Genomic DNA, 22,344 nt, shown 5'->3' on the forward strand with positions numbered 1-22,344 from the left:
GGTGTAGTTTATTTTGTTGTCACAAATAATATACACTTGCAGCTGTTATATGTGGTGCCTTTATACTGTAAAATGTTATTGCTGGAGTCAGAGGCGGATCCAAGGTTCGAACATTATGACATGCTTGTATAGCATAAGAATCTCATACTCCCTCTATCCCATTTTATGTGATGCACTTTGCACTGAACATGGAATTTAAAAAAAGACTTTTGAAATTTGTGGTCTAAAAACAAGTCATAGATATATATGTGGGTGGATCATCTCATCAAAGATGAAATGAGAAGTTTAAAGTTAAATTGTTTCTAAATATGCATCCAAGGGTGTGAGTGTGTGACTTAATGGTTAAGGAAGTGGGTTGAGAACTATGGGTTCTCATGTTCAAATCCAGCGAGGCGAAAATACTAGGTGGTGTCTTCTTATCTGTCAAAGCCTTGGTGAACAGATTTACCCAGTACTTGTGCTGATGGGAGGTAGTAGATAACCTTGTAATTATGAGATGCGTGCAGGCTGGCCCGGAAACACAGTTATAAAAAAAGTATTTCTAAATATTGAGAATATGACAGACTAAACAAAATCATTCTTTTTAGGATAGAATAGAAACTAGACAGAAAGTGCAGAACATAAATTGGAAAAAAGGAAGTAGCATATACATGTTTACAATCATAAACTTCAAAAGTCTTTCTTTATTTTTTGTGTTTCGTATCCAATCAACTTATGCCACATAAATTGGAAAGGATAGAGTTGATAGAATTGATGTTGAACTTGCCTGCTCTCCCCATTGTGAATCCTGTTCATAGGTGCAAGAGGCTAAAATTTTTGCTTCTTGAATCTTATTGTCAGCAAATTCCTTATGATTAGTGCTTTTAAGAGTATTTAGGAACTCATTTGAGGGACCAAAACACTTCTTCATCTCACTAAGATCCATGTCTGATTAAACAAGTTAAAGAATTGTGATTACTACAGAGTTTATAGGAGAACTTTTTCAAGGGACAAATTAATGCCCAACAATTTATTAGGGAAAATTTTTGTAATTTGAGGAATACCATTGTGTGTAGCATTCCCATATAGAGCCTTCCTCTTCATATAAAAGCATGAACCAGACAATATAGGTCCTATGAGCCCATCCATCCCTGGCCACTTGAGCTAATATATATACATAGTAACAAATCAAAATCTTAGTTATACATCAAGTGTTTCATATATATTTACTAGACATTTACAGAGTTTCCACGGATGTTCCCGTCAAAACGTTGTCGGGAATTTGAGATTTCTAATGGATATCCGTCTGACGAGCATATTTTGTGAAAAAGATGCGTGTTTCTAGCAGAGAATTTGTTATACTAACAATATATATAACCTTAACTCATTGAACTTTTATCTTATGTAGGTTTAGTACCTGATTATGTGAATATTTTTTTACACCATCAGTGCATAAATAATGTAGAGATATGAATTACTTACCACAAAAATAGCTCTTAAGGCAGAATCATAAATATCTTTCTTGCTAATGTTGTGAAATCTTTGAGGAAACTGGACAAAAGCAAGTGAGGGAGAGATTTTGGGATCAAGGTGAAAGCACATTGCTTGTCTAGCTGAAGAAGGATCATTGGAGTGCATATCACAATCCAACATTAATATGTAAGGGGAGTTGCTTATTATCCCAGATACTCTAAGCTGCACAAAAAAGAATCATTAATTACACATAGTGACATTTCCAAAAAATTAATAAAAATAAATGAGAAAAATAAAACAAGTTAATACTGGAGAAATGTTTATTAGTTTTGCCTCCTGTTTATAAGATCATGAAAAAGAAATGGTCCAAATCTCTTGTGGAAAGAATGATGCACCAAACATTTAGCGTTCACATGGGGTTGGGGGAAAGGCCAAAGCCCACACCCAAGCGGGTGTAATGTAGGCATGACCTACACTGACACAAGCATTAGTGACTGTTCCACTGCTCCAACTCGTGATTCTATAGGGAATGATTTGGGAAATCCAAAACCAAAAGTAGTGGCATTTGCTAGTAGCAACATAACAGAGGTCTTCATAAACCAAAAAAAAAAAAAAATACTCTCTCCATTTCATTTTATGCATGTTCGTTGGCTGGATACGAAGTTTAAGAATATAAATTTAAAGAAGACTTTTAAAACTTGTAATCTTAAATATGCAAGTCATGTAATTCATGTAAGAGAGCGTTATAAAGGGTAAAGCGGGCTGGTAATCTTATAATAAAATATATACTATAGTGTAAGAAGTAATTTTTTTAACCAATTAAAAAGTAAAGTAAGATACATAAATTGAAACGAGGTAGTAGCTATTCATGAAAAATGTAAACAGAGTTGTACAAGAACATTGAGAGCTCCAGCTTTGAAATGGTGAGGATGAGAAGGATTTTTTTCCCTTGAAACATAAACAAGAGATGGTATTTTAGCTTTGCCATTATTTTTGCCTCTCTGCCCTATTATCTGCAAGACAAGAACATATAGGCAATAATGTTAATAAAAATTTAAGACAATGAAAAAAAAACGTGAAATTTCTGATGAACCAAACATCTATCACTAAAATATAATTTAATAAATAATTATGTCATTATTTAATTCCCGAGTTATAATTTCATTATTTAGCTTATTCACAATCCAAACAAACCTTAAATAGTTTGATGAGACTGATGTTTTGTTTGTCTGTAATTATATATGCTATCTTGTGATTTGATTCTAATCAGTCATCCGTAAGAATTTAAGGAAACTTTTTGTTCAGATACGCTGCGCGTGACCAAATAAAACACCACATATGTTTTTTTTTTTTTTTTTTTTTTTTTAAATCACTTGATCATGAGTCACGAGTATGTATATCAACTTTTTATTATTATTTGATTATGACAAGCTAATATAGCATGTGATATAAAGAAAATGTACTTCCATTGAGAGCTTTAGTGAGGCAACTATCCTCCATTTAGAGGTGTCTTTGTTCTATAAATATGAATTGTTACCGAGGATAAGAATAAAAATTTATTCATAGCCGATATTTATACCAAATTAATGAATGCATGAGATATATATTCTATACATACATTTATTGTAATATTTATTCTCACTTTAATTTTTAATTACTAAGGTGAAAATGTACCTCAATGTTTGGACCAAAGTGTCTTTCCTCTGTCCCTCCATTTTCTTGAGCTTTCTTCAACCGCTCCTTGAACACCTCGTACTCTTTCTGCGTACATAGATGCTAACTATCAAATGAATTCAACCATTAAGATTTTTAGTATCGATTAGTTATACTTTAAAAAATAATGAGTTCAAATTTAATATTTATTGAAAATTTTATGATTCCACCTATGTATTTAAACGTCGTGTAAAAAACATTGGGTATCCATAATAAAGAGAAATCAACACTAAAAGTAATGTACTAACCAAATCAAATAAAGAGCTAGTGAATTTTTTAGCGCACTAATAAAGAAATAATGTCTTTTTTTTTTTAAACGGAGAAATAAATGTTACGAAGTGCATTATAAAGCTCCAACTTTAGTAAACTGTACAAGGTTAAATTAAGTTTTTTACTGCATTACTTTCTGCACAAACTTATCATTTCTAAAAGATAATAACAAACCAAATAAAATCCCTACTTTTTTAATCAATAACTGACAAAACTCTACTATGTTAAAGTTTTTTACTGCTTGCTTTCTGCACAAACTTATTATTTCTAAAAGATTCTCTAAAGGATGATGATGATAATGATAATATAATATAATAAAATAATAATAATAATAATAATAATAACAAAGCAAATTAAATCCGTACTTGTTTAATTAATATTATCACTTAGCACTGAGACAAACTAACTATACAAAAATGAAAAAAGTAAAGTTAAAAATAGTAGTACTACTGTAACATCTCGTACTTTAACGTAAGCTTTAACCATGATCCTAGACTTATAAATCAGATAAAGAATGTGGGAATTGGAATTTCCCTGTTCCGTTGTAAGATGGGAGTTTACGCCCATAAACAGTGACCGTATTTCAGTTTACGGGCCGTAAATCAAATCGTAAACTGGTACCAAGGATTTCTGAGCATTCTGGAATTTGGTAGTTGAATGTCATATGGTTAAATACGGACCGTATTTCACAATACGGCCCGTATTTCAAATCGTAAACTGAAACCAAGGATTTCTGAGCATTCTGAAATTTGGCAATTTGATGTCAAATGGTTAAATACGGACCGTATTTCAAAATACGGCCCGTATTTCAAAACTTATTTGGAATTTGGGAAAACTTCTTTCATGAAAGTTGTAGAGCTTTGAAATACCTTTCCAACGGTATATTATGGGAGTCAAACGGACATCTGTGCAAAGAGTTATGACCATTTTACTGAAGAGAGGCAGTACTGTCCGTATTTCAAAATACGGCCAGTATTTAACTAGGCCGAAAAATTATTTTTTCCACAACAGTATATATTCGTCCATATCAGTTCAAATCATTATTTTTCATTCCTTCAAGCCCTAGAACGACTTCCTACCCTCTTCCATCATCAAGAACACCAAGGTAAGCCTACTCTAATTATTCCAACTCAATTCTAACACCTATCCTTGTAATCTAAACAAGAAATTATCATTCTAAATCTAGGGTTTTCAACAAAACCCATCTCAAGGTTCAAGAATTCAAGATTTTGGAAATCTTCTTCAAAGCTCAAGTCTTTAATTCAAGTTTTGGAGCGACTAAGGTATGTAGAGTTACTATCTACGTGTGGGAACATCATTGTTCTTCCCCACGCCTCATAATCCATAAAATTATGATTCTCTACTAAAACTAGGATTTCAATACCATGCTCATGATAACCCTAGGTCCATGTCCATGATTATATTATGTATGAATTGTTATAATTTCATCATTGAGTTCTTAATATTTCTTTATGATTATTGAGAATCCGTCCGTAATCTATGAAAACCCATATCTTGTATTCCATGGGTTCTTGCATGCATGTTTTTGACTAAGAATGATGGTTTCATGAATATCCTACATGTCTACAAGTTTTCATGCAACTGTATTATATAATTACTTTCATGCTATGATACAAGATACATACATACTAGATACAAGTTATTTCATGAAACCATATTTACAAGTTATTTCATGAAACCATGCTTACACGTTATTTCATGAAACTATGTTTACAAGTTATTTCATGAAACCATGTTTACAAGTTATTTCGTGAAATCATGATTACAAGACAAGTACAAGTTAATTCACGAAAATCATGGGCTTCTTAGCTAATTATATTATGTTCATATTTTTGGGAGTTGCACGAATTACCGAGAAGGCTCAGATAGCCTGAAACTACGTAGCCACCGTAGGACAAGGATCGCTCCGCCCAGTTAAGACGATACCTTAATTTTACACTGAATGGATCCATCAGACACGTTACCACCTTATACCCTGGCAAGGTATAGGGGCTCTGCTAGTCCGGCGAGGTACCAGACTCCACGTATCCACGCGGTGATATCATGTGTCGGTTTATGAAATGCTCTCCTACTTATCATGTTTTACTTATGTTATATATATATATATATATATATATATATATATTTGTCATGTCTACCTCCGTTAGTCCTATTATTGATTTCTTCATGTCTGACCATCTATCGTCGTAAATCACTATTAGTAGAAAAACCAGTTGCAGCCATGCAAATGGATGGAACACATAACATATATAGACATTATGTTCATAAGGCCTACATTAGCTTTATAAATACATACATATATATATATATATATATATATATATATATATATATATATATATATATATATATGTACTCATGCTCATGTTCATGTCCAGGTTTTCAGTTTCAGTTCTTATCATGTTATTCCATGTCCCATGTTGTTTCTTTCAGTTGCTTTACATACCAGTACATTCAATGTGCTGACGTCCCCTTTTATTGCCCGGGGGCCTGCATTTCACGATGCAGGTACAGATTTACAGGACGACGCTTCTGCTCATTAGGATTTGCACGTACCCGCTTTTTGGTGAGCCCCATCTCATTCGGGGTTTGGGCATCTTCTTTCTTTATCTAGTTTTGTATCTAAAGGTATGCTGGGGGCCTTGTCCCAGCAAGTATGTTACATGTTTTTCAGACTCATGTTAGAGGTTTCATAGACAAGACAAGTGTCATGTTAGATTTCTAGAGTTGGTTAGCCGGTTTGGCTCATTATGATATTGTCCGCATTCATGACTTGATCAAGTATTTATGTTTAATATTATGACTTACTATGTCTTATAAAAGCTCAACATGCACTTCACGTTATATTTCCGCTCATGTATGCCTCATGATGGTTCAGCAAGCCATGTGGTTCGCTCGGTCACATACAGTCAGGCACCGAGTGTCGTGTTACGCCCAGGCCATGATTCGGGGTGTGACAACTACTTTATTAGATTAGTGTCAGATATTTAGAGTATACATTTTCTGTAGATAGTGTTTGCCACACACACAAAAGTTAAGATGTGGGGAATAATATATTTTTTAGAAGTTGAAGAGATAATATAATTAAATTAATTATAAAAATAGGAATCTAGCATAATGATAGGTTTGAAACAGGGGCGGAACTAGCCCTTCGGGCGTGGGTTCGGCCGGACTCAGTAGCTTTGGTCTGAATCATGTATTTGTATTAAATTTTTTGTCAATTATGTACAAATTATTAATTTAGAACTCAGTAACTTTAAAGAATTAGAACTCCAAACCCATAAGCTTCAAATTCTGACTCTGCCTCTGGTTTGAAAAGAACAATTAAATGATTGTATACCAAGGCTCATGTAGAAAAGGAATTTAAACTTTTTTATACTACTAACAGTGTAATTTTTTATTTTTTTTTTGAGAAGTCATATAAAAAATTAGTAATGTGTAAATAAAATAGTAACCTGCTAAAACAAGTGTAAATACACTCATATCAAAAAAATGAGTAGTATTTTTTTTTTTGGAACCCCAGGATAACCCGCTGCCGCTACAACCTCTGCCACAGCCTCTGCCCTTCGGGTGAGCACTTTGTGCGCACTGGGTAAACCCCCCACTGTGTAATAGCCTGCAAACCACACAGGAGATGTAAACCGCACTAGGCAAGCCCTATGCGACAGGCTCGACTCAGAAGGCATTGAGGGGGGATCGATCCCGGGTCATCCGTGTGGATAACCACCCTCCAAACCAATTGAGCCATCCCGAAGGGCCATGAGTAGAATTTTTATACGTTAATATATAAATAAATTTATATTATCAAGTCACAATGTTTTTTATCTTCATGTAACCTTCATAAAGAGTAAAATTTATAATTTTGCACATAAGCTAGATGTCTTGATATAACATGTAAAGGCAACCTGACGGAATATATATGTTAAGCTCTAAAATATTTATATTGTCAATGCATATATTTCAAAAGATTTAACTTATATGCATTGTCAGGTAATGAATTTTTGTACTATCAGTATAATTTAACATGTTATTTCAAAGTTACTATTTATTCTTGAGTAACAATCAATGTTATTAAAGAGAGACTTGTTTGTGAGCTGATAATGTTAATAATTTTTTAGTTTAAGATTGTGTAAAAATCTTTTATACTATAGGTCATTCTGAAAATGTTCTATTAAAAGTGAATTTATGATCTTGATAATAAAGCATATACAACAAGGATTGAAGAGTAGTCAGATACTTATATCGTGCAAGCATGTAACCAGTGGCGGAGCCACACTATGCCGAGGGTGTTCATCCGAACTCCCTCAGCGGAAAAAAACACTATTTTTACTAAATTAAAATTATTTTTTATGTATATATAGTAGATGTTGAACCCCCTTAGGCTTCTTCGTATGTTTACTTTTTTATATTTTGAACCCCTCGGCGGAAATCCTGGCTCCGCCACTGCATGTAACATGTAAGGAGCATCATCATACTTTGGTTGCATGGGCAATGATTTATCCCAGGCCACTATAACATTGTTTATAGAATGAATTCTTTATTGACATTTGAAACCATCCTTTTGTTTCTTTTGCTCATAAACTAGAGGGATTTTTTGATAAATTAAGCTTATAAAATTAGTCAGAAACCCTCAAATAACTAATACTATATTTTGATTTTACTTTACAGAGGTAAGCTGCCAAAAGAAATCCGGGAGATGATATCTTATTTTCGATTAATAGGCAAAAAAAAAAAAAGTATAATTATTATTAACGTACAAGATCTCATTTCATTAAGAATTTTATACTAGATGTCAAAATTACAATTGAAAATAATGATATTAATATGTTACTAAATTTTTGGAAGTTAAGATTATCCTGAAGCATAATTTCTTAAGATAAATTCTTAACTGTGGTTAGAATGTTTGTTTAAGTCAATTTAATATAAGCCTTTAGAATTTAAAACAGCAGTGTCATCCAAGCATGCACTTGAGAAAAATGGAGAAAAAATATAAGAGGTCATAAATCCCTCTAGTTTGTGATTTTATTGGTTGGATTTTAAAATAGGTTGGATTTTGACATTACCATCAAATAACAAATACTATTTACAGAGGTAAGTTGCCAAAATAGTTTCATATAGGTTGGATTTATTAACCAGAGGGATTTAACATTACCCTCAAATAACCTATTTTGGCAACTTACCTATGTTAAAATAGGTTGGTTTAATTTACAGAGGTAAGTCGCCAAAATAAGCAACTTACCTCTGGTTTATGATTTTACCAGACGGATATAAAAGTTTCTGGCAACATAAACAGTTTAAGTTAATTTTTTTTTATTTTTTTTTTAGAAATGAATGTGCATAAATTAAAAATTAAGAAAGTATATTCATAATAATTTTGTTTTACCATTAGAAGATTCGGCTGATATAAAACATCATAAAGATAAATTATTTTCAAATATATAAGAGGTCATTCTTGTTGGTACAAACTAATAAGATAATAGGTTTACATAAATCGAAACGGAGGTATTAAATTTTTTTTATTTGGCCACTGACCTGAATTTTTTCTCTTTCCTGCAAGTACTCCTTGCTGCCATTAATTTCATCAACTGCTTGAAAAAATACGTCAGGGCAAATTCTCTTCACACCAAATTCCTTACAAAATGGGATCCACAGTTCCCCAAATTTCCACGCTTCACGTATCGCACACAACGTTAAAACCGAACTGCCGTCATCGGATAGATACACCGCCACCTATTAAGATTAAAATTTATATATTTAAAAATTAAATTAAATCCAAACTAGTTTAATATTAGTATCACTTAGTACTGAGTCAAACTAATAGTCTGTTTGATCAAGTTTATTTTTTCTTCAAAAGTACTTATTTTTTCAATAAGTGTTTATTTGAAAAAAAAGTGAGGCGTTTGGCCAAGCTTTTGGGAAAAAATAAATACTTCTAGGAGTAGCAGAAGCAGTTTTTCAAAAGCGAAAAAAACTATTTTAGAAGATTAAAATTTATATATTTAAAAATTAAATTAAATCCAAACTTGTTTAATATTAGTATCACTTAGTACTGAGTCAAACTAATAGTCTGTTTGACCAAGTTTACTTTTTCTTCAAAAGTACTTATTTTTTCAATAAGTGTTTATTTGAAAAAAAAGTGAGGCGTTTGGCCAAGCTTTTGGGAAAAAATAAATACTTCTAGGAGTAGCAGAAGCAGTTTTTCAAAAGCGAAAAAAACTATTTTAGAAGATTAAAATTTATATATTTAAAAATTAAATTAAATCCAAACTTGTTTAATATTAGTATCACTTAGTACTGAGTCAAACTAATAGTCTGTTTGACCAAGTTTACTTTTTCTTCAAAAGTACTTATTTTTTCAATAAGTGTTTATTTGGAAAAAAAAGTGAGGCGTTTGGCCAAGCTTTTGGGAAAAAATAAATACTTCTGGGGAGTAGCAGAAGCAGTTTTTCAGAAGCTAAAAAAAACTATTTTTGCCTAAAAGCACTTTTTTTAAAAATAATTTTGAGAAAAATACAAATAGAAACACTTTTTAAAAGTTTGGTCAAACACTAATTGTTGTTCAAAAGTGTTTTTTTAATTAATTGGTCTGCTTTTCGCCAAAAGTGCTTTTTTGAAAAGTACTTTTAAAAAAAAAGTATTTTTTAAAATAAGTTGATTTTAAAAGTTTGGCCAAACAGGCTATAACAGTAAAAGAAAACGTGAAAAGTAAAGTCAAAAGTATTACATTTTCATGAGTTTCACATGATAATTAGTATTGAAACATACTTCAACAAATTAAGAAGAAGAAAAATCGAAATAAATCACTGTTAGGTTGTTTCGGTCACCTATTTGCATTTCATGTGCATACTTTATAAAGTTAATAGAACTACTCTCGCATGTCAATTTATGACGAGCTTTTTGCTTTTCAATAGTCAATACGATTAAATTTTAAAATTTAATTGGATTAGATTAACTTAATATTTTAAAATTAAAATTTATATATCTAAGTTTAGGAGAAAGAGGAAGGAGAGAATATAAGTTGCAACTTTTCTTATATCAATTCGGTAAAAAAAATACATCTTAAACTATCTGTCAAAGTTCTTTCAATTTGAATCTCAAAAAGCAAAACGTGTCACACATTAATAGAAACAAAAGACTTTTCCCACCGCAAATCAATTGAAAATTTATTGTTACATGATTTTCCCACCTCATTCCTACCGAACCAACTTACTGGAATGGTGAGTAACATATTCCCACTAAAAAGATAAACTTCCTAATTTTACCGCGTGAAAATTAAACACTATCCCTACAATTCAATTAAAATATTTGTGAAAATAACAGCTAAACATTTTCAGTAGAAAAAAATGGTTTTCTAGTATGCCATACACACAAAAGTTCAGACATGGTAAAGAATAGTACTTCCACTATTCCCCCAAAAATTATGTTACCTTTTTATATTTAGAAATAACTACAACTACACATTTATATAAGACTTATTGTGAACCACACATTTCAAAACTCTTCCTTTCTTTCTTAACTTATCTTTCCGCGCATTGACCTTCATTCGGAGTAGTCTTTAATTTTTGCCCTTCAAAATTGGTTGCCCTTCACCTAATACCCGAGGTTGTGGATTCAAACCCCAATTCAATAAAAAAAAATTGTAAGGTAGAATTTACATGACCAAAAATTTACAAATTTTGTCCATGTGTAACTTCTGCCTTCAGGTAGAATTTCAGCGATGGACAAAAGTTAGAAACCACCATTTTGAGGGGCAAAAATTAAAGACCACCCCCACCAAAGGACAATCCTGCAAATTGCTCCTTTCTTAAACTTCATGTCAAGTCAAATGGTGTCATATGAATTAACAAGTCACCTTTTCGGGTGGATAATCAATAGCCATGGCCGATAAAACAGTGTTAACAACACCTAACGCTGGTTCCTTTTTAGGATCAGCCGTACAAATAAACACGTCGATGGCCGGAAGTTCATCGTCCGGCGGTAAGTTTTCCGGGAAGACGGAACGAGAAACCGGTCTCCATATAATTGCTGAGTCAAGTAGCCAGATGAAGGAGAGAATTAATTCGGAAGTGAAAATTAGGAACCAATAAGGTAAAAATGAGATGTGAATTGTGGTGAGATTGATTATAAGTCTGTAATATAGCATGAAGAGTATTGCTATTGAGTGAATGAAAGTGTGAGTTCTGTTTATTGTGGCTGAAAATTTGTGCTCTGTGCACTTTTGTAGAGGTAGAGTTTCCATTTTTTTTGTTGTACTTTGTTTTTTGTTGAAGGAAGAGGAGGTCTTTTATGGGGAGATTAAAATTTAAAAATTTGTTTTTGTTTGATAGAAAAATGGAGTCATATCATATGAATGGAACTTTTACTCTCTCTACAATAGTAAGAGATTAAGATTTTAATTTTATTAATTCCAGTTTTAGAGAAAGTAAATTATTGGGATGATATATTTGCTGTAAATCGTATAATTCAGGATATATTTGAACCTTTTTCTAATAAATTAAGTCCTCTCGAATTCAGCATCAATAATCTCAAAATATTAGCTCCGCTTCTTACTAAAAAAAGTGACTTATTTGTACTCCTATCGTTATACAAATGGCTCAGATATACCATTTTGGCTGACGAAAGTGAAAAAATCGATTTTAAATTATATTATTTTATGAAAATAAAAGCCCCCATATGAGTTTATTTGATCATTCTCGCTAAGTTGAAGGGTATATTTCACCCTTCTCCCAAAGTTCAGGAGTATATTTGATCCTTCTCGCAAAATTCAGAAGTATATTTGATCCTTCTTGCAAAGTTCATTGTCCGGCAGCAAATTTTTCGGAAAAACTGAACGAGAAATCGGTCTCCATATATGTGCTGAGTTTAGGAGAAAAAGAAAGGAGAGAATTCACTTGTATAAAGTTGAACATGTCAACACAAATGCTGACGTGGCATTGACTTGGCACTGACGTGACCCTTTAAAATTTATGTGATACGTCAGTACCACGTCAGTATTTGTGTTTACATATTTAATTTTATATAAATTGAGGTACTTACTTGTGCACACTTAAAATTGAAAATTTTACTTACAAGATGAGACTATATTTAAGGACATATTTATGCATTATGCATTATGCCTTTATTTTATTTGTTAGAAAAACGGAATCATATCACATTTATGGAACTTCAATATATATGCCAAATACATGTGCGCCCTTAAACTTGTCATATTTTTTCGACATTTAAACTATATCTTGTGCCGATTAGACACATGTTATTGGGGCAGTAAAAACCTAAAACACGTGTGTGTCACACTCGGCTGACATAACAATAACAGCAATGAGACAATGACACGTGGTAATTCGTATAATTAAGAATCTGATTTAAAAAGTTGTTTCCCGTCATTTTCATCTTCCCCATATCCTTTCACCATTGATTATACTAAACCAACCTTTGTCCATCTCCTCGCCATACAACCATTTTTAATTTGTTGATTATTTTGTTTTTGCATTGTTTGGTTGGTTGGTATATTAATGTGATTTCAGATAGAGAAATTAAAAAAGATTCATGATACCTTTACATTAGGATAGTGGGCATATCTCTTACCTTATTGTGTAAGTTGTATCAGACCTGTATATAAAGAAATAAAAATAAAAAGTTTTAACCCAGTGCACATTTTATTACTTATAGTTCGAAGTTTTTGGATTTCCTAAATCAATCCATATGGTTTCTGAAAGCAAAGAATCTATTTAAGAAGACACTAATACTTGTTTATTTTCGTTGGGTGACCTATATACTAACATATATAACTTCACTAACCAGAACTCTTTGGGGATTGTCCCCCTCTACCTCCATTAAAAAAGGATCAGAAACACATCTACAGGTTATGGTGGTCAAAGTCCACCTGCAGAACACTAAGATTTGATGGTTATTGTGATGAACATGGCTGTCAAGGGAAGAGAAGACGAAGAAGGTAAAGAAAAAATTACACAATCTTGGTCCTTCACTCTCTCTTTGAAGTGAGTCACATGCACGTTGCAATGTCACCAGCTCGTGTTTAATTGGTGCACTCAGACTTGAGTTCAGGGATTCATAATAAACAAAATTTAGTTTAACTATCTAAATAAAAAAATAGGATAAGTTTAAGGGGCCGCATATGCATTGGCGGAGTCAGAATTTTTATCTAGGGGTTCAAAAATTCTAAAAGGTAAATACACAAAGAAGTCAGGGGGTTCAACATCTACTATATATACATAACAAAATAATTTCAACTTTAAAAATACACTGTAATTTTTCGCCGAAGGGTACTCTGGAGCCAATGTGGCTCCGCCCCTTGGCATATGTATTTATACACATCACTATATCATATCACAATTCAAATGTATGAAACTTTAGTACTCCTTCCGTTTCAATTTGTGTGAACCTTTTCTAAGTACGAGCATCAAACTTTATAACTTTGATCATGAATTTTGATATAAATTTTTCAAATTTGTAAAAATAAAATTTATATATTTAGAAACTACATAAAAAAGTAATAGAAGTCATGATACTTTATGATTCCAATAATTTAGAAAAAATATGAGGAAAAAGTGGTCAAAGAGCCACCTCGTAAACTCCCCAAATAGTAATAATTTCACATAAATTAAAACAGTGTGTGTGTATATATATATATATATATATATATATATATATATATATATATATATATATACACACAAAGTGTGTGTGTGTGTGTGTATACACACAGAGTGTGTGTGTGTGTATAATCCGTGCTCAGCACCGATTAGCCCGTGCTGAGCACGGGCCCAAGCTATTATCTTACATTATTTTGTTCGGATTTCCCTTCAAACGCACTGGGCTTTAATTTTTGCCTTTCGCTTAAAAAAGTGGCCGAAAATATCCCGAGGTTCTGGGTTCGAACTCTCGCTCAATTAAAATAAAATCGCAAGGCAAGGCTTTCGCGAAACCACTACCTTAAGGTCTAACATTTGCCCAAATTAGGTCTATTGGGCAAAAGTTAGTCATTAAGACAGAAGTTTGCTTTAAGGCCTAATTTTTGTTTTGAATTTATTCAGATGTTATTTTAATATCATGCATTGATTTATTTATTTTTTAATTTGCTTTTTAAATTTTTTTAAATATCATGCATTGATTTTTTAAATTTTCTTCTATTTTATTTTTAATTATGGTTGGCTGATCTTTGAGTTAGAATTGCTTTTGGAGATTATCAATTGTGATCATTTCGTTCCACATAATTATTTGGTGTTTAAATTAATGACAACAAATATATTTGATTGTTATACGTTGTTAGATATTATGAATCACAATTATGTGTTATCGGACACTCAAATGTAATTTAGTATTATATTTAGTCTCAACAATTTTATATTACCTCTAAATAGTAACTCGAACAAAAAATTCACTGTAAGTCATATACTTCATGTTGTGAGTCCTTAACATCCACATGTAAGGTCAGTGGTTAAAGTGTCACTTTAATGGTACTCTGGGTTATCCACGTGTATCCCTCACATCATTGCCTTTGTCGGGCAATTAAGACATTGGTGTTTCAGTCAATTCACCAAAACAGTCCAAGATTTACTAAGGCCTCATTTGTTTGTATTTATTGTTCAGATTTCAGCTCATTAAGGGATCGTTTGGTATGAGAGATAGGATGGAATTGAATTATTAGTCTTATAGGATTAAAATTATTTCATATTTGGTCGGTGGGATAACTCCTTTGTTATTCTATCCAATCCCAATTATATGGCATAAAAAGCGGGATTAGTAATCCCTTATAGAAGGTGGATTAGTTATTCCATCTAATCTCATCCAATCTCATCTATATGGGATAACTTATTCCTCCTACCAAACGACCCCAAAGTGCATTTGTCTTTTTTACTTTTGAAACATCTTAATACATTTGAATGGGTCTGAATAATTCAGAGATCTGGGACAAAGTCTGAAAACTTTTCATAAGAGCTTGAACCATTCATCCTTTCCAGACTCAAAAGGGAAGAATCCGTGGATGAACCATCCATTAATATTCAATTACAACCACCCAAACGTGGATAATAGCAGAATGGAGTCGATGAATTGATTATAATTGAAAATAACCAAAGACCAAGGACTGTAAAATCTCTATAAAGAAAATTGTTGGTTTTTGTTTGGGAACAAATTAAGATTTTGTTTTGTTTCAATTAGATTTTTCTAATGTTTTTATTGTTAGTACAAGATTAAGTTACTAGTATAATTATTACAAATTTATATTGTTATGTTTAAATATAGATAAATTATACATATTCAGATCTTGAAATAACAAATAGTCTTAATCATTTAGTGTTCAGATGTAAAGTCAGCATCTTAAACATTCAGATGTGCATTCAAATTCAGACGTCTTAATCTTAATGAAAACAAATGAGGCCTAAATCCCATAAAACACTTTTTAGCCTAAATCCCATAAAACACTTTTTAGCCTAAATCCCATAAAACACTTTTTAGGCAAATATTAAACATAATTTAAGAGCCCGATTGACCATATGAATTATTCACTTTAGTTTGATTTTTTTTTTTCACTTTTTTCGAAATCAGCGTTTGGCCATAAAAATTTCAAATACAATTTGAAGTTGTATTCCGGAATATCAAAAACAAGAAAAAATTATTTTTTAAAAATTTTAGTTTTTTTCACAACCAAAACAATTACTACATTCTCGCAAAGTTTATCGTTCTGGGGAAACGGAGCGAGAAATCGGTCTCCATATATGTGCTGAGTTTAGGAGAAAGAGGAAGGAGAGAATTAACTCGGAAGCGAAAATTAAGGACCAACAAGGTAAAAATGAGATTTGAATTGTGGTGAGATTGATTATAAGTCTGTAATATAGCATGAAGAGTATTGCTATTGAATGAATAAAAGTATGAGTTCTGTTTATTGTGGCTGATAATTTGTGGACTTTGCACTTTTGTAGAGGTAGAGTTTCCATTTTTTGTATGATTTTCTGAAGATGGTGTAAAATATATAAGTTTGTTTTATTTGTTAGATAAATGGAATCATATCACATGGTTGTAACTTTAATATACGGAGACGAAACTAGAATTTTGAGTTTATGGATTCTGAATTTTAGGCAACGTAACTTATTGGGGTTTTAAGTAACTAATTGGAAAAATGTCCGAATATTTAGAGCAAATATACCATTTCTTAAAAAAGCGGCTTATTTATACCCCTTTCGTTATACAAATGGCTCAGATATATCATTTTCTGCTGACGGAAGTAACAAAATAGATTTTAATTTTTTTTTTATTAAAATAAAAGCTATATACGGGATATTTGATCATTTTGCAAAGTTCATGAGTATATTCGATCCTTCTCGCAAAGTTCAGCGGCATATTTGATCTTTATCGCAAAGAGAAGTTTAATAAGGTAAAAATGAGATTTGAATTGCATTGAGATTGATTATGAGTCTGTAATATAGCATGAAGAGTATTGCGATCGAGTGGAGAAAAGTGTGAGTTCTGTGTATTATGTCTGATAATTTGTGGACTCTGCACTTTTGCAGAGGTAGAGTTTCCATTTTTGTTTGACTTTTTACTCTGTTTTTTGTTGAGGAAGAAGGTCGTTTATAGGGAGATTGAAAGTTTGTTTTATTTGTTAGAAAAATGGAATCATATCACATGGATGGAACTTTAATATATCAACATGATTTGTTGTGTTGACATCATAGAACTGATTGTTATTTTTGTGGTTGCAAGTGTTGCTACTATTGTAAGGTGATAGTTGATGTGATTTATGACAATTAAGGGTAGTTTGGTAGGCTATACTAATCAAAATAGTCCTTATATTAAAATTTAGTCCATCCAAAATAATGTTTGGTTAATTCAATGTAATCATACCTAATACATGGATTACTTATACATCATAGGGAGGCTTATTTAATACCGAGGAAACCAAGGGATTACTTATACCAGGTTTAACTATACCTGGATAAGACCCCTAAAATGACTGAACTAACCCTCAAACCCTTTTCCCAATTACATGAAATAAAAAATCTCACAAATATTTAATGGTATAATTGTAAAGAAGATTTTGTATAGTTTTAAACCAAACACAAACTTAGATTATACATTGCACTCTAATTTTTAATACAATGAACCCTTGATAAAAAATAGTCTCAGCATTACTAATACCTGCATTACTAATCCCTGAATTACTTGTCTTCGTATCGAACGATCCCCTAATGTTGGTTTGGATATTGCTAAAGAATGGACTATATCTTGCATGGATTAGTAATGTTGGTTTCAAGTGTCATTTTCATGGGTAACATCTAACCTAACATTTGTAGAAAACTATATCTTGCATGGATTAGTAATGTTGGTTTCAAGTGTCATTTTCATGGGTAACATCTAACCTAACATTTGTAGAAACAAAATTTCAAAAATCATGAATAACGAATAATTAAATAATGAGTAAAGTGAAAAATGTAGTACCTGATTTTACCACCTTCTTTGTTAATCATTGCTGAAGTTGACATCTTCATGAGATACTGCAAAGAGGTTTTACGTCTACCACCAAATGGTTCCGTCTTCGATTACACAACACTTCCTGCTTACTTGGAATTTTCTCAACAATCTATAATTAAGTCTTAGAATAAAGGCATAATACATAAATAGGGCCTCAAATCTAGCTTCATTTTTAAAGTATATTCTTCAATTTTGAGTGTACACAAGTAGTCACCTCAACTTGTAAAAAGTTGAACACGCAAACATAAATACTGACGTGACACATAAATTTTGGAGGTGTCTAGATGATCATTTTGTAAGTTAAAGTGTTCAACTGACAAAATGGAGACAAGTTGACGTGCCTACTTGTGCTCACCCAAAATTTTAGGGCATACTTAAATAATGAGATCAAGTTTGAGGGCCTATTTATGTATTATGTCTAGAATAAAATGCAAGAGAAGAACATAAATTTGAAGTCTTGGAACGCTAATGCTAAGTGTAAAATTGTACTTACTAAACAAATCTTCTCAATATTCCTACAAATTTGTTTGGTTGCGTGCAATATACAGCTTTGAATATCAGGGGACAGGTGATCATTGCTTCTCATTCGAGCCTTCCCTACTCTCTGTAATGTATTAGCTGATTTCTTTCTTTATTGGGTTAAAATTTTCCTCTAAATGTTCTGCTTTCTATCCAGGATCAAAGAATATATGGCTTAATTGTATTGATATCAATCTACATACTGCAGGAAAAGTTCTGGGGTGTATGTAGCACTATAGGTGGGGTTCAATTGAACTTATAACTTTTAGTGCGGAGCATAAATATATGTGTAAATAACTCTTAAAATACTATGGTAATGAGTTCTATCCTAAAAATCTTTTGGAAGGCCAAAAATGCTTATTTTTAAAAAGTGAAGTGTTTTGTCAAGCTTTTGTGAGAAAATAAGTGTTTCTCAGGATTAGCAGAAGGCAGAAGCAATCACTTTTTTGAAAAACACTTTTAAAAAATACACTTAGAAACATTTTTTAAAAGTTTGGCCAAACACGAATCGTTGTTCAAAAGTGTTTTTTAAATTAATTGACTAAACACAAATTTGCTTCTCACCAAAGTACTTTTTTAAAAAGTATTTTTGGAAAAAACACTTTTCAAAATACGCTGATTTTAGAAGCTTAGCCAAACAAGCTATAAATCTCTCTCCTTCCTTATTAATTTATGCAATGTTTTTCGTTTTTCAAAATTCAAATATGCGAACTTTGATCAATATTTTGAAATGCGTGTTTTCATCATATTGACATGAGAATAAGTAATTTATGATACTTATCGTACAGGTTTTGAATATCCAAAATTTTAATTTTAAAATATTAAGTTGATCTAATTTAATTTTAAGGAAGTGATATATTTTAAGTGGTTATTAAAGCTAATGCATATAATTAAATGAGGTGACATATTTTAAGTGGTTAACTTATCTACGTAATGAGTATTTGAAAACATGCACAAAAGCTTTTTCGAAATTTGAGCCAAAAGTATCTTATAAAAACACTTTTTCATGTGTTCGTATACTCAATCGGAACATATCATAATTCAAATATCTAAATAAAATCTATTGACAAATTTAAGGGGTTATCAATATATTAGCCTAAAAACATCATCACGATCATGTAAGAATCCTAAATGGACATCTATAATTGAATAAATGGAAAAGGACATAATTACCCTCGAACTATTTGAAATAAAGCAAATATACCCTCCATTTAAAAAATCTTTCTTCCCTGCTGATCTTTTAAGAAATGTCGGAAGGTTCTATCAATTCACTTGAAATTTGGTTTGCGAGAAAATGTCATTGTGGACTCGATGCTCTAAATGTGACAGCTTGGACTGATCCCAATGTTGTGAGAATGTTCTACAAATGTCCAAGATCCAAAGTAAGTTGGTAAACTTATACCAACCAACAGTCTATAGTTGGTAACCCAAGACAGAATTTCGTAACCAAACTTCAAAAATCTTCAAAATCCTAATCCAGCTGAAGAAATATCCCTTTTTCGTAATTTTTGAAGTGTTAAGTGTGAAATGAGGAGTAAATCATTTTACCCCTTTAATGAGGAGTGAATTACACGGGTTACATTTATGTGTCAGTGGGTTAATGAATCTTTTTACACGTCAAATGTCTAGTCAGATCTCGTGGCAAGCCGTTAAAAATAAGGATATTTGTGATCCTTAGACCGCAAGGTCTCTTTTGTTATCAAAACCAACCGGATTATGTGTTCTATTTCGAATAGTTGGAGGATAATTTTAATCCTTTTCCTTTCAATCAATTCATGCTATGTAATTCCAATAATATAATAGCATGTGACTTGCCTTGTAATGATTGGCTATTAATTGAAAAAGGGTAAAGGGAATGGACATCCTTTTTTGGAGGCACTAATGTGGATACGTGGAGTCTTTTGGCACCCAAAGTTCATTGACTGTTCCTGCCCACAATATTTATATATATTTTTTTATAATCATGTGTTTAAGATTTACTACTTATTTAAATTTACGTTGTATAAGATTCATTTAAAAGAACTGATCTGATAATTTTTTTTCATTTTTAAGTTTGAATTCGAAATTTCTAATTAAGTATGAAAAACTCATATTCATCTCACCACATTACTCGATGATTGTTTATTGTAAACTTAACCTTAATCACTCTCCAATTTATTTTACAACAATAATGTTCAAAAGGGAAATTAGACAGCTAGATCATATGATCCCTTTGAATATCTGTATATTGAATTAGAGAAGCGTGAAAAACATTTTCAATTGATGACACACATAGGAGTATCCAGAGTTTCAGGAATGAGTGAATTATTACGAAGAGGTGAATTAAAAATTTATACTCATCCCAATTATGTGGCACCTTTCAGATTTCGAGATTCAAACAAGTCTTTTTTTTATCATAATATTTTCATATATCTTTTAAATATCTTGAATTTTCAATTATTGTGACTTATAGTACTTTTTACATAGTTTTCAAATATGTAAATTTTATTTCAAAAAATTTAAAGATTTCATGTCCGGATTCACTATCAAAATTAAACAGTTTGACTTTCGAATTTCGAAATATTGTGCCACATAAATTGGGAAAGAGGGAGTATTTAACGAGTTTAACCTTTAATTTTTACCATGATCTACACAGATATACAAATTTGAGTGTGTCCGTTATCTTTTTTAATTTGTAATTACTTATATTCTTTTGTGGAGATTTTGGTTTAATCACTCCTTCAATATTCTTTTATGCTTTCATTAATAAACACCAGACTCGGTTTAATTTTCTTTAAGAAGAAAATTTCTATTTGTTTGATATTCCTGCTCTCTTTTTGTTTTTTATTCAATTTAGAGAGGAAAAGTTCCTTTACGTAACAAAGAAAGTGACACTTAGCAATAGAAGTAGAAGAAAACATTACGTTTATATCAGTCCACCTTTGAGTGTGCTGTATGAAAGTGACGATTAATGAAAGTGATAATAATTTTTCTCAAGATTGATTTGTCTTTTTGTTAGAAGTGTCTTAAAAAATATTTGTGTTTGAGTAAATAGCTTTAGGAGATGGTGAAAAGATTGGTACTAGTTATATGTCGTTTCATCCCCGCTTTCTAAAAAATGGTTAAGTATGAATTTGTTAAATACTCATGACTCGGGTTGTACAAACCAAATCAATAAATCGCACCAAATTAACAAATCGAACCAAATAGAAAAAAAAAATTGATTACTGGTTTGGTGTTGGAAAAAAAAACCCGATCATTATAGGGTTGGTTTGGTTTTAACTAAAAAAAAATCAAACCGACCCGATTATATGTATACTGCTTTTAAATTATTTTATACATAAAAATATTTAATAGAATGTAATATATTAATATTTTCTTAAAAATTTTCATAATTTATGTATTCTTACATTCAGATTTGGACTTAATTTTGAGAAATGTTCCATATTTGAAGTCCATACAAAGAATACACAGAAAACCCAATAAGAAACTAAATGAAAATGAAAGGAAATGAAAACATATGTAATGTAACAAAAGAAAACTACGGCTACAATACATTTTCTCCTAAAATCAGAAACCATTTGCTCAATAATTTGATCTGACACAAATGGTTTGATCTGGTATTTAAAAATTCCAAACCAACCCGATCCATATACACCCTTACTCATGACTCAGATTGGTGAGATAGCAATCATTTTGTAAAAACATGTTTTCTTTACCGACGCACAAAGATCTTACTATGCAAAAATATTCCACGATTGAAGTAAGTTACTCGTTATGTTTCAACTTACATGCTTGAATCGAAACTGAAAAAAGATAGTAGAAAGTTTTTAGAGGCTGAATACATATACAGCCCCTTAAACTTGTCTCATTTTTTCAATTAGACACTTAAACTACACT

The 22,344-nt window shown here is 31.5% G+C and overlaps 1 protein-coding gene and 1 long non-coding RNA gene across 2 annotated transcripts in view; one reads left to right on the forward strand and one right to left on the reverse strand.

Annotated features, from left to right (window-relative positions):
- The window catches only part of LOC132616683 (uncharacterized), a 35,908-nt gene extending 30,137 nt beyond the window's left edge, over window positions 1–5,771 (forward strand). Inside the window, exon 3 of the long non-coding RNA XR_009573330.1 lies at window positions 4,622–5,771. This is a non-coding gene — a long non-coding RNA (uncharacterized LOC132616683). The remainder of the gene's footprint in view (window positions 1–4,621) is intronic.
- On the reverse strand, window positions 566–11,733 carry LOC132616682 (cellulose synthase-like protein G3). Its single transcript, XM_060331258.1, has 7 exons — window positions 11,309–11,733; window positions 8,989–9,186; window positions 3,127–3,213; window positions 2,346–2,465; window positions 1,462–1,674; window positions 1,044–1,143; window positions 566–927 (listed from the first exon to the last, which is right to left on the reverse strand). Exons 1-7 carry the CDS (start codon window positions 11,693–11,695, stop codon window positions 713–715), a joined length of 1,320 nt encoding a protein of 439 aa, XP_060187241.1. The 5' UTR covers window positions 11,696–11,733; the 3' UTR covers window positions 566–712.
- Window positions 11,734–22,344: the final 10,611 nt, after the last annotated feature.

Source organism: Lycium barbarum, chromosome 11 (genome assembly GCF_019175385.1).
Source record: "Lycium barbarum isolate Lr01 chromosome 11, ASM1917538v2, whole genome shotgun sequence".
In the NCBI taxonomy this organism is placed as follows: domain Eukaryota; kingdom Viridiplantae; phylum Streptophyta; class Magnoliopsida; order Solanales; family Solanaceae; genus Lycium; species Lycium barbarum.